General features: G+C 44.7%; 1 protein-coding gene across 6 annotated transcripts in view; it reads right to left on the bottom strand.

Moving 5' to 3' along the window:
- SIPA1L1 (signal induced proliferation associated 1 like 1) overlaps positions 1–12,254 on the bottom strand; it is a 289,676-nt gene that overhangs the window by 55,503 nt on the left and 221,919 nt on the right. For all 6 annotated transcript variants that reach the window (XM_088471233.1, XM_088471227.1, XM_088471231.1 and 3 more), the window contains one exon: positions 1,059–1,333. In XM_088471233.1, coding sequence (XP_088327359.1) covers positions 1,059–1,333 — 275 coding nt within the window. The remainder of the gene's footprint in view (positions 1–1,058; positions 1,334–12,254) is intronic.

The raw sequence follows: 12,254 nt of genomic DNA, 5'->3' as shown, positions 1-12,254 counted from the left end.
CATAATTAGACAGTAGTCTCCATAGGCAGTCACTGCTAAACCAAGAGGACGTCTACTGAAACTTAAAAAATATCCTGAGCTAGAGTGTCAGAAGACATGTAAGCAGTGGGGAACAGGGATTGTAAAACTGGCATGGAATATTTAACAGTGTTTGGAAACTCTGAAAGGCAAATAAGGATATTTACTGAGACTTGTACAGACGGGTTGGGTACGGGATGCCGGCGCTTAGGATCTCGTCGCCAGCATGTTGACTAGGTTACAATACCATCAGAAACAGGTAAATATACTACCCTTCCCCTACCCCTCCCCACAGCCTAAATTTAACCCTCCCCCCTCCACTGCACTTATTCCCTTTTTGTTGGCATCCCTAAAGGTTCTGTCCTTGCCAATATCCTTTTCTCCCTTGGTGAGCTCATCAGTTCTTTCGGCCTTCAATACCATTTCTATGCAGATCACACTCAGGTCTACTGCTCCACCTATGACTTCTCCTCTCTAATCTCGAGTATTCAACTATCATTCTATTTCCTACTGAATGTCCCAGCACTTTCTTAAACTTAAGAGTAAGCTTATAGTATTTCCACTCAAGAGTCCTCTCACTACCCAGCTTAACTCTTGCCGAGAAATATCTGTTGAAAACTCACAACACTCAACCTTGCTGCCATTTGACAAGTACTTTGCATATAAATAACCATCCATAGTAACATCAGAAACCATGGAAGAATCAGTACAGACCAGTTTGCTGCCATGGATACAATTGCTGTAAATAAGGCACAATCATAATTAGGTTAAGTTACTTAAATGTGAACTGCAGAGTTCACTGAAAATCATTTTAAAACAATTACAAATGTCTTACAATAAAGGTGTAATATGCGTGGGTTGCTACTATATTCCTTTAAACTTTATAAGGTATGTTTAATAAGTCTTGGGCTTTTAAATATTAAACAAGGTAAGGGTCAATTTTTCTGTTTGCCAATATTTTTCAAAGTCTGAACATAAATGAATACATGGTTTCAATAAATTTAAGATAATGTAATGGACAAAATGAACAGAATTAATACCTGCGTGGAATGCCATCGTCATGCGGTGGAATGATGACAACTTTAACTGTTACGGATGTCCTGAGAAGATCAATCATCTGCTCATGGCTCAAAGTGGCCACTGCAACTTTACAAATTTCAACCAGTCGGCTTCCTTGTCTCAAGCCGGCCTGCCAAGCATAGCCATAGGGCTCTACCTCGGCAACAATCCCTTCATAATTAACATGGAATCCGAGCTGTCCCAAACCATTCCTTCTCAGAGTCATTTCCACGGTCTCGCATCCTTTTGTAACAATCTGAAATGTAGAGCCATAAATAACCTTAAGAATGGTTACAAATAATTCAATAATTATGTATAAAGACAGTAAAAAGGCACTAAATTATGTAAAAAATAAATATCAAAAGTATCAAAAAATAAATATCAAAAATAAATTTCAAAAATATATTAAAAATCCACTGTTCTGCATAAGAACCATTATATGTCCTAACACACTTTATAATAATTCCATTAATTACACTACTCAACAGCCATTTTGCATCTGAAATGAAATATATAAAAATCTGGGTTGGGTACGGGATGCCGGTGCCTGGGATCCCGGTGGTGTCGAAGCTGGATAATTGGCTGAGACAAGATCAGTTTAAAATTGAATTGCAGAGGCACCATCTTGCGACTGGCCGCAAGACGCCATTTTGCGAAATGGCCGCCTAAGCGCCATTTTAGATAAACTCACACTTTAGTACATGTGGCGATAATACCATAAGCATCATGCGAATGCATCTGTGACCATCACCATAGGTTACGGCGATTCACCAAAAGCCCATTTCATTACTTTACGTATTATAAAGGATATAGATTTCAGAAATGGCTTTACAGTATGCCAAAATTGGATTGCATTTGCTGAATAGAGCAAATGGCCAAGTGACAACTAGCTTGTGTAGATAAGCTTCCTGGAATAACGTCTGCTCTCACTCCAGGTGGTCCGGCTAGAATACACACCTTACATTAGCAGGCTTCCTGCAATGAAATGACTTCAAAGACTAGAGTGTTATCTTAGGTTTGTGTCATTTGCATTCACACAAGAGACTGGGAGAATAAAGGGTTTTTCTTTTAAGCTTGGGAAAGATGGGGGGACTGCTGAGAGAGAGGGCATGTGGAACTATCAGGCTCAGCATGTCACACTGCTAGATGTTCACTTAGTGAGATTTAAGTGTTACCATTCCTCATACACACATTAATACCCACAATTGCGCTGTTAACTGGTCGCATATTAGCGAATGCATAAGACTTTGTATGAAGCCGCTGTTTTTATTAAGCTTTGTGCGCACGCATCTGCCCCAAGTTAACTAGCGTCCTTATATCAAACCCCGCATACTCACACACTACATATTCACACATAAGGTTTAATAAGCTTTAAAGTATAAGATTTAAGTTGGTTCAGTTAGTTTAAATGCTGTGAAATAAAGATATTTGATAACTAAGGTTTTATACATGCTAAGAGAGCAGTGTTTGGTTATGTACTGATGTGTACTCTTTCAACAGAATTCCGGTACTATCGGTGTGGAGATCGCATCATGCATTCTCAACTTATGGACCGCAGAGATTACAAGCAACAAAATGTATATTTTATGAACAACTGTTAGGATGACTGTTAGGGGGCAGGAGGGCAGAGACCCCCAGTTGTTGGAGGCTGGGTTGAGTCTATTTGAACCAGCCTGTTAAACGCTCTGTAACAGATGGTTCCCCCATGGGAACCAATGGCATAAGCAAGAAACTTCTCTATTGTCCTGTCTATTCTGGGGGGGCATAAACATGTGTGCTCAAACACTGGGTCTTTAGTCTTCTTGCTGAATGCTGATTGACGGAGGTTTTCTTTCTGAATGCCGGGATCTGGTCCAGAGCGCATGCGTATGTACACTGTACTTGGGGTCTGTATAATTCCTTTGCGTCTAATTGTGTATGGATCAATAGCGTGTAACTGACTGTACATTTTACTTGAATAATACTTTGTGCTTCGGAACCACACGTTCCAAGTCTGGAGTCTTTTATTTACTGTATGACTGTGTACACAAATTGGCATCATCCTTAGAGGTTTATAGGTAGGATCTTAGAAGGTACAGGCAGGGTTATATAGAGGTTCTGATCCAGTATCATCAGTGGTCAGAATCCCGACAGGGTTAGGATATCAACACATGTCGATAAGTATCCTGCCCGTACTCGTAACCTTTCTCCCCCGTACTATAAACCTATCCCCAATACTTGCAGTGGGGATGCCGGCGCCGGGATTCTGACTGGTGTCAGGATTCTGGCGCTGCTATTCTGGGCGCTGGCATCCCGTCAGCCGAGATATGAACTATGTCTCCAATATCCATGTTATTTTGGGCGTAGAATCTAAATATACCATCAAAAATTTGGATTGACATGTTTTGAAAAAACAGGATTTTGGTACTTACCGATAAATCCCTTTCTCCAATTCCACAGGGGACACTGGAATCTCAGTACAGTGGGGTATAGATGTGGGATAACCAGGAGCTGGCACTTTAATAAATCCGAATAGTAGCTAGCTCCTCCCCCTCTATACCCACCTACAGGTCAGTCTTAAGAAACTGTGCCCGAGGAGAGCTGGAAAATAGAATAATAGAGGAGAAGAGAAGCATGAACAAGCAAGCAAATATGCAAACAAATCAAGCAGACCTTGAAGAGAAATGACAGTCTAAACCAGGAAGAACAATAACCAATGCAGGTGGAACAGCGCCGGGTGGGCGTCCAGTGTCCCCTGTGGAATCGGAGAAAGGGATTTATCGGTAAGTACCAAAATCCTGTTTTCTCCTTCATCCACTAGGGCACACTGGAGTCTCAGTACTATACAGGGGGGAAGTCCCAGAGCTCACATCCCGGGCGGGAGAGCGCTGAGAACCCTGCAAAACAGCATGGCCATACTGTGAAGCAGATACAGCAAACGTGTCAAAACGGTAAAAAAAACTTTGCAAAAGTATGCCGGCCTAACCAAGTGGCCGCCCAACGAAGCTGAGTCAGGGAAACACCACGGGCAGCCACCCACGAAGGACCCACCAAGCGCGTAGAATGCACTGTGATTGAAGTAGGGGGTTGTTTTGATGCAGCCAGATAAGCTTATCTGATTGTCAGACGAATCCATCTAGTAATAGTTGCCTTAGAAGCCGGCCAGCCCGGACGCGCCATATCATATCGAACAAACAGCGTATCCGACTTCCGGAGGGATGCAGTCCTATCAACATAAATCCGAAGAGCCCGGACAACGTCTAGGCATCTGGAAGCCGAAGAATCGTCTTTAAAACACCAGAACCACAATCGGTTGGTTGATGTGAAACGCAGACACTACCTTAGGGCTGAGCTACGTACCCAGCTATCGTTTTTGCCTATCCTCATGAAAAATTAGGTAAGGCGGACAAGAAAGCGCCCCTAGCGCCTAGCAGAGGCGAGTGCCAAAAAGAGAACCACTTTCCATGATAAAAATTTTAATTCCAGTCGGTAAAGGTTCAAAGAGGGAAGACTGGAGAAAAGAGAGGACCAAATCCAAATCCCATGGGGCCGTTGGTGGTACAAACGGAGGATGTAACCTGACAACCCCTTGTAGAAATGTTTGGACATCCGGCAATAATGCTAGTTTCTTCTGAAAGAAAATCGACAGAGCCGATATTTGAACCCTCAAAGATCCCAGACGAAGACCTGCTGATAAACCAGCCTGTAGAAAAAGAAGCAGCCTGGCTAAGTTGAATTCTGACGGTGGCGCACCCTTGCGTTCACACCAAGAGACATACGCTTTCCATATGCGATGATAGTGCTTTGAGGTAACGTCCTTCCTAGCCCTTAACATAGTAGGAATCACCCTGGAAGGGATACCCTTTCTTCTTAAGATAGCCCTTTCAACAACCACACCGTCAAACGAAGTCGCTATAAGTCCTGATAGATAAACGGACCCTGTTGCAGTAGATCTTCTTGCAGAGGAAGAGGACACGGGTGGTCTATCAGTAAAAGACGTAAGTTGGAATAGCACGCCCGCCTGGGCCAATCTAGAGCCACCAACAGAACCTTTACCCTTTCTCGTTTGATTCTTTGAAGCAGATGAGGAAGAAGTGGGAGTGGTGGAAACAGGTAAACTGAAACTGCCAAGGAGTTGTTAAAGCATCCACTGCCAACGCCTGTGGATCTCTTGTCCATGAGCAGTAAAGTGGCAGTTGACGGTTCAACCTCGACGCCATAAGATCTACCTCAGGGAGACTCCAACACTGAATCAGTTGTTGAAAGACCTGTGGATTGAGCATCCATTCTCCCGGATTAATGTCTTGTCAACTGAGGTAGTCGACCTCTCAATTTTCTACCCCTGGGATGAAAATTGCTGATATCGCTACAGCAAATTCCTCTGCCCAGAGAAGAATGCGGATTACCTCCCTCGTGGCGGACCGACTCTTGGTGCCGCCTTGTCTGTTGATGTACGCCACAGCCGTGGCGTTGTCGGACTGCACTCTGATGGCACGGCCCTTCAACAGAGGATGTGCTTCCTGAAGGGCATAGAACACGGCCCTTAGCTCTAGAATGTTTATGGGCAGTACCGCCTCCAGTCGAGTCCAGCGACCCTGAAAGTGTCTTCCCCGAGTCACTGCCCCCCATCCTCTCAGTCTGGCGTTTGTGGTGAGGAGAATCCATTCCCACATTGCAAACCGCTTGCCTGCCAACAGGTGAGAGGAATTCAGCCACCAAAGGAGAGATGTTCGAGTTCTGGGTGACAGTTGAACTCGCTGGTGAAGAAAAAGGTGGGACCCTGACTACTGAGAGGAGGTCCAGTTGGAATGGACGGGCATGGAACCTTCCATTTTGGATGGACTCGAAGGTCGCAAACATCTTCCCTAGAAGGAGAATACACAGCTGTACTGATAGCCTGCGATGACGCAGTATCAATCGCACCATGTGTTGGATGGAGGTGACCTTTTCTTGCGGAAGAAATACCTTCTGCTCCACCGTGTCCAAAATCATCCCTAGGAAAGGCAGACGCTGAGTAGGCTGTAGATGAGAGTTTTGGTAATTCAGGATCCATCTGTGTTGTAACAGTAGACTCTTGTTACCACGATGTCCTGCAGTAATTGAGTGAATGACTGAGCCTTGAGAAGCAGGTCGTCCAAGTAAGGGACGATAGTAACCCCTTGAATCCGAAGAAGGGCCATCATTAATGCCATGACCTTCGTGAACAGTCTTGGTGCTGATGAAAGACTGAAAGGTAAGGCCTGAAATTGAAAATGAGAGGCCCGCACTGCGAACCGAAGGAATGCCTGATGAGGAGGCCAAATGGGAATGTGGAGATAGGCATCCCTTATGTCCAAGGATACGAGAAACTCGTCCCTCTCGAGCCCTGCAATGACAGACTGCAGGGATTCCATTTTGAACTTGAAGGTCCACAAATAAGGATTGAGAGGTTTCAAGTTCAGAATGGGTCTCACTGAGCCGTCCGGCTTGGGAACTACAAACAAGCTGGAATAAAAGCCTTGACCCTGCTGATGGATAGGGACATGCACTATTACTCGAGAAGACAGTAGCTTTTCTATTGCTTCCTGTATTACAACCCGCTGATGCCGGCAAACTGGTTGTGAAAAAACGAGGAGGTGGTTGGATCTGAAAATCCAACTTCAACCCCTGAATAATGATGTCCCGGACCCACGCGTCCTGACAAGACTTGATCCAAACTTCTTTGAAATTGCGAAGGTGAGTTCTCACCCTGGGGTCCCCCAGGAGAGAAGGGAGCGCTTCATGCCGGAGCCTTAACTGAAGACTTATCCTGCTGGGAGGAGGATGCAGTGGCTCTACCCCTGCCTCTGGAACCACGGGAGATAGTGGGAGCTCCTCTGCCACGACCCCTGAATCTCCCTGGGATACAAAAGGACCAAAAGGAAGGTCCAGCAAAGGGTTTCCTAAGCAGCAAATGGGAGATAAGTGGACTTACCACTTGTGGCTTGAGATATCCATTTGCCCAGTTCTGTTCCAAACAGAGCTTCCCCTGTGAATGGAAGCGCTTCCACGGCTCTCTTAGATTCCGCATCCGCCTGCTATTGTCTCAGCCACAGGGCTCTGCGGGCTGAGACAGCCAAAGCCGAGGATCTAGAGGAAAGACTACAAATATCTTTTGAAGCCTCTCCAAGAAAAGAAGCAGACTGCAATCTGTTCCGCTAGAGGAACCAGATCCTCCGCCAGAACACCAGTCTTAAGGCCCTCAGTAACCTGCGTAGCCCATGCTTCCACCGCCTTGTTGACCCAACATCTGACTAATGCGGGTCGAAGGGACACCCCCGCTACAGTGTAAATAAACTAAAGGTAGTTTCTAACTTCCTGTCAAAAGACTCCTTTAAAGAAACTGCTCCTGGAACAGGGAACACCGTCTTTTTAGACAGACGTGACACTGAAGGAAGTGTTTCGCATAGTTTCCTGCTCTCTGCAGGAAAGGGATAGTAGAATAACAGTTTACGTGAGATCTGAAACTTTATCTGGGTGTTTCCACGCTGAGGTAAAGATCGCGTCCAATTCCTCAGACACTGGCAAGGAGGCTGCTAGTCTTTGTTTCTTATTAAAGATAGACGGCCTAACTTCCACAGGGTTCATGTCCTCAACATGTAACACCTGGCGTATAGCTGCAATCAGCGCCTCTACACCCTGAGATACAGGCTCTGCTTCCTCTGGCACCTGTTCCTCCTCTTCCTCTGTATCAGGCAGGTCGTTCTCTTCCGGATCATCCCACATAAGGGGATTTGGTATTAGTCTTCTAGCAGGGACACTAGAGGACGATGCCATGGGAGTAACCTGGGCTGACATAACCCTTGTGAGCCCTTCTACAGACCTGGCTAAAGACCGTGCCCAGTCTGGTTCAGAGAAGGCAGACCTCTGAAATCTTTAAACCTCTCGCTCCCTGTGAGAAGCTTCCAGCTCTGCAGACATTTGAGACATGACTGATGTAATTTGATCAGCCCAAATAGGGTGTTGTGAGGATGCTGCGGTCTGTGTTTTTGAAACACACTTCTCACTCAACAGGGAACTGGATGATACTCCCTGTGTAAACTTCTCTGCACAATTCTTACAGGAGAAAGCTTTTTGAGCAGCCTTAGAACCCATGTTACCGATTCACTGTACACACACACACACACACAGAGAAAAGGTGATACACACAAACACACACAGATAGTGTGTTTAGAAAGAAGAGATTAAGGGCATAGAGGCAGATTATGCTATTAACCCAGCCCAACCAGCACTGATGCAGAGACCAGCGCTGTGTAACACAATATAATGTGCTGTAATCACTGTGTAAACACATTCTAACCTGCTCTTCACAGGTCTAACCCCACTGTGCAGTCACAATCTGGGCAGACAGGTCTCTCTTCTGCGTTTGTCAGCAGCCTGTGTCTTCTAAAATGGCTACCAGCCTCCTTCTGGGAGCGCTGGGGCAGCTGGGAGGCAGGAGCAGAACTGTGTGTTATTCTCCGCCCTTGATGCTTTTTAATGGCCACCAGTCATTTTCTCCTGGCCACCCTGCTACTCAGGGTGCCAGGAATCACTAACCTCCTTGCTGCCAAATGCTGCCGGCGGCGGGCTGAGCTAATGGGGGACCGCGACAAGCGCCACACGCAGCGCGTCTAAGTACCCCCCAGAGACAGTGATCTCTATACCTGAAGACCCCAGCGAAAGCCGCAAGCAGCGGCGGTGAGGTCTCCCCGGCAGCTCCAACGAAGCAGACAGACAGGGGCAGTGAGCTGCCTGTCTGATCCTCTTGCTGATCGAGGATCCTTGATTTTTAGCAGAGAGCTCTTTGTATGTGACCAGCTCCCTTGGAACAATATTAAGACTGACCTGTAAGGGGGGTATAGAGGGGGAGGAGATAGCTACTATTCAGATTTATTAAAGTGTCAGCTCCCGGTTATCCCACATCTATACCCCACTGTACTGAGACTCCAGTGTCCCCTACTGGATGAAGGAGAAATGTAAATTAAAAAATTTAAGTATTTAATCACAGTATGTGCTCGGCAAGTATCTCTACTGTCTGCACTATTGGGAACACATCCTGCCCAATCTTCTCATCCTCTATTAAGGGTATTCAATATGAAGCGAAAACGCAGTTTCTGCGAGGTTTTCGCTCGGATGATTTTCGCCGGTTTTACTGTTACACCGTATTCAATTTGAAAACTTTTCACTGGTGCGAAAAGTATATTGCATTCAACCCTGCGGAAAAGTATCACCAAGGAATGGGTGGCGAAAAAAAGTGCAGAATTGGGGTTGTGGGGTGCAACATTTCGGAAACCACCCTGCAACCTTCAGACAGTCCCCTAAAGGTAAACGGTGTCAAAAATTTTTTTTAAAAAAAACCTCAGGAGACCCCAAAAAAAGCACTTTCATTTTGGGGGCGAAAAAAAAAATTGGGGGGTACAAAGTTAAAAACTATGGAACTACAATCTAGGGGGTCCCCAAGTATGCCCCAGGTGTTTTTTTTTTTTCATTGCAGGTGTTCGCAGCAGTTGGATTTTTACATTTTTTTTACAACTTCAATTTAGCAACTTTTAAATATGCTCACCCCCATTTTCAAGTACCCAAAATTAGCTGGAACTACTAATTTTCTGCAAAAAAACCCTTCTAAATACTATTCTTCACCACCTTCCCAAATCCCCAAAATAGCAGCTATTGAGCCTGTTTAAAGACCCCAAAAACCTTCAGCAGGGCTAATCGGGGGTATCCATAGTGATCCCCCATGTCAGAGCATCTTTTTGGGGGTGTTAAGGTCATTTCCTCAAAAATCAGCGAAGTTTTTGTTGATTTCACATTCGCCGGGTGCCGTTTTCGACGATTTCATATTGAATACGGGTATAATCGGGGGCGCACCCGATACTTTTTCGCCGGCAAAAGCTCCGACGTGCGGCGAAAACTTCGACCCGCATAGACGGCGAAGTTTACGTTTCATATTGAATACCCCTATATGTCATAAAAAACACCCTCCACATCTTCTTCATGTGCTGGTCCTGGGACAGTACCAGACTCTTAGCGTTGAATGCCATGCTGCTTGCTGTTCCAGCTCCCGGCCAACGTGCAGAGAAGTAAGCAGGAAGCTCTCTGGAGTATACCATGACCATCAATAACTGGGGGGTGTTCTTAAAGTGGACTTCTTCGTGACAGAGCGTCCGCCCATGTGTCCCAGCACTCTGGCTGATGACTGATCACTAGAAGGCGATATATGCTTCTCACACAACTGGTAGTGACTAGTGCAAGTGGCGATTTTATCTTAGCTTTTATTTCTCCATTTTAAATCAGTGGTATTCTTTTCTTGTGTTCGTTATTTCGTATCTTTGTGAGTACATTTTTTGAGCTGTTTTCAAGTACATACGAAGTAATGGCAGCCGCTAAAATTTGTGGGTGTGTAAACCATCCTGATAACTTTTGTTATGTATGCAGTAAGTTCACACCAAAAAGTCAAAGAAAGCCTATTAGCTCCTTGATGAAGAAGGCATATAAAATATACTTTGACTGTGCTCTTGGTGACCAGGATAAAATCTGGGCATCCCATATTTCTTGCATAACCTGCGCAATATAGTTTGACAGAACTGCGCTAATTTAAAAACAGACTGCTATGGCTGAAACAGTACAAGTACAAAAGTGTAGAAAAAATATATACACAATTAAATTAACAATATTGTAATCGATTGCTATTAATATTATAAAGCATGCATCCAGCTAATAAATGCACACCTGACAATACTGGTATGGTTAATATATTCAGTTCCGATAAAAAAAAATCTCAAGTACCAATTCCAAATAAAAATCCTCCGGCTTGATACTTTAATAGGCATTTCTAAAGTCCTGTGTATCCTGGACCCATCGTGTGAGCACAACAGGAGACGCTGAAGCCGATAGCATCTGCGGGTGGCCTTCTCTCTCATGTATGTCATCTAAAAAGGAGGGACAGAGCCGCAGGAGGCAGCTCTCAGTAAGCACACTGGAAGCAATAGAATCCCATGTGCTTTATTAACACTACAGCAACGATATTGTTATAGTGAACGCTACATTGTTTCAAACCACTATATCCCCAGGAGTCATGAACGGAATCTTTGTTGCGACTTAAAGATAGTTGGCCTGCTAGGTTTGCAAGGTGGATTCACAAAGTACTGCTGTTTGTTGTGTTTATGGCAGTGGTTCCTAAAGTGTACGCCACGGCTCCCAGGGGTGTCGCAACGCTGATGCAAGGGGGCCGTGGGTGGATGGTCCGTCAGTTGATCTGGCCACGCGCTGCCTCCTTAGCAGCCCGTGATCATTTACACAGCACAATCGGCCCCATGCTGTGCTTTTGGTCTCACTGATTGTTAGAGCTGTGCGGCCCCGCCACCTCCTACTCTTCCCGTCTTTCTTCTACTGCTGCACCTCAGAGTGCGACTCCTGGACTCTTCTCTGTTTAGGTTAGCGACAGTCAGTGATAGTGTCTGAGGTTTTGAGGTAGTGTAGTTATTCATTAAAATTAAATATGTTTATTTTACCCCTTTTATTTATCATTACATTTTTGATTGATTGAATAAGTTGTATTTTTAGCACTGGTGTGGGGTGGAAGGGTGTATTGCAGGCCATGGTAAAGTTATTATTACATGGTTATAGATAATTTAAATAGAGAGAAAGTGCTCAATACTATCTTCCACCCCACACCAATGCTAAATATAGTCCGTAACAGTGGGGGAGAGGCAAGAAGAGGTGGTAAGGGCCAAATGCGCTATAACCAGCACTATTTGACACAACCAACATCAGTGTACAGTACCAGTCATAAGTTTGGATACACCTTCTCATTCAACGGTTTTTGTTTATTTCAATTATTTTCAACATAGTAGATTAATATACTGAAGACATCAAAACCATGAAAGAACACCTATGGAATTATGTTGTAAACAAAAAAGTGTTAAGCAAATCAAAAAATGTATTATATTTTAGACTCCTCAAAGTAGCCCCATTTTGCTTGGATGACAGCTTTGCACACTCTTGACATTCTCTCAACCAGTTTCATGAGGTAGTCTCCTGGAATGGTTTTGAATTAACAGGTGTGCCTTGTCAAGAGTCAATCTGTGGAATTACTTGCCTTCTTATTGTGTTTGAGACCATCAGTTATGTTGTGCAGAGGTAGGATTAGCACATAGTGGACACCACTATTTGACTACTGTTGTAATCCATATTATGGC

This window comes from Taudactylus pleione, unplaced genomic scaffold, assembly GCF_031769625.1.
Source record: "Taudactylus pleione unplaced genomic scaffold, aTauple2 ptg000113l, whole genome shotgun sequence".
In the NCBI taxonomy this organism is placed as follows: Eukaryota; Metazoa; Chordata; class Amphibia; order Anura; family Myobatrachidae; genus Taudactylus; species Taudactylus pleione.
The sequence above is the reverse complement of the archived record's forward strand: the minus strand, read 5'-3'. Positions and strand labels throughout refer to the sequence as shown.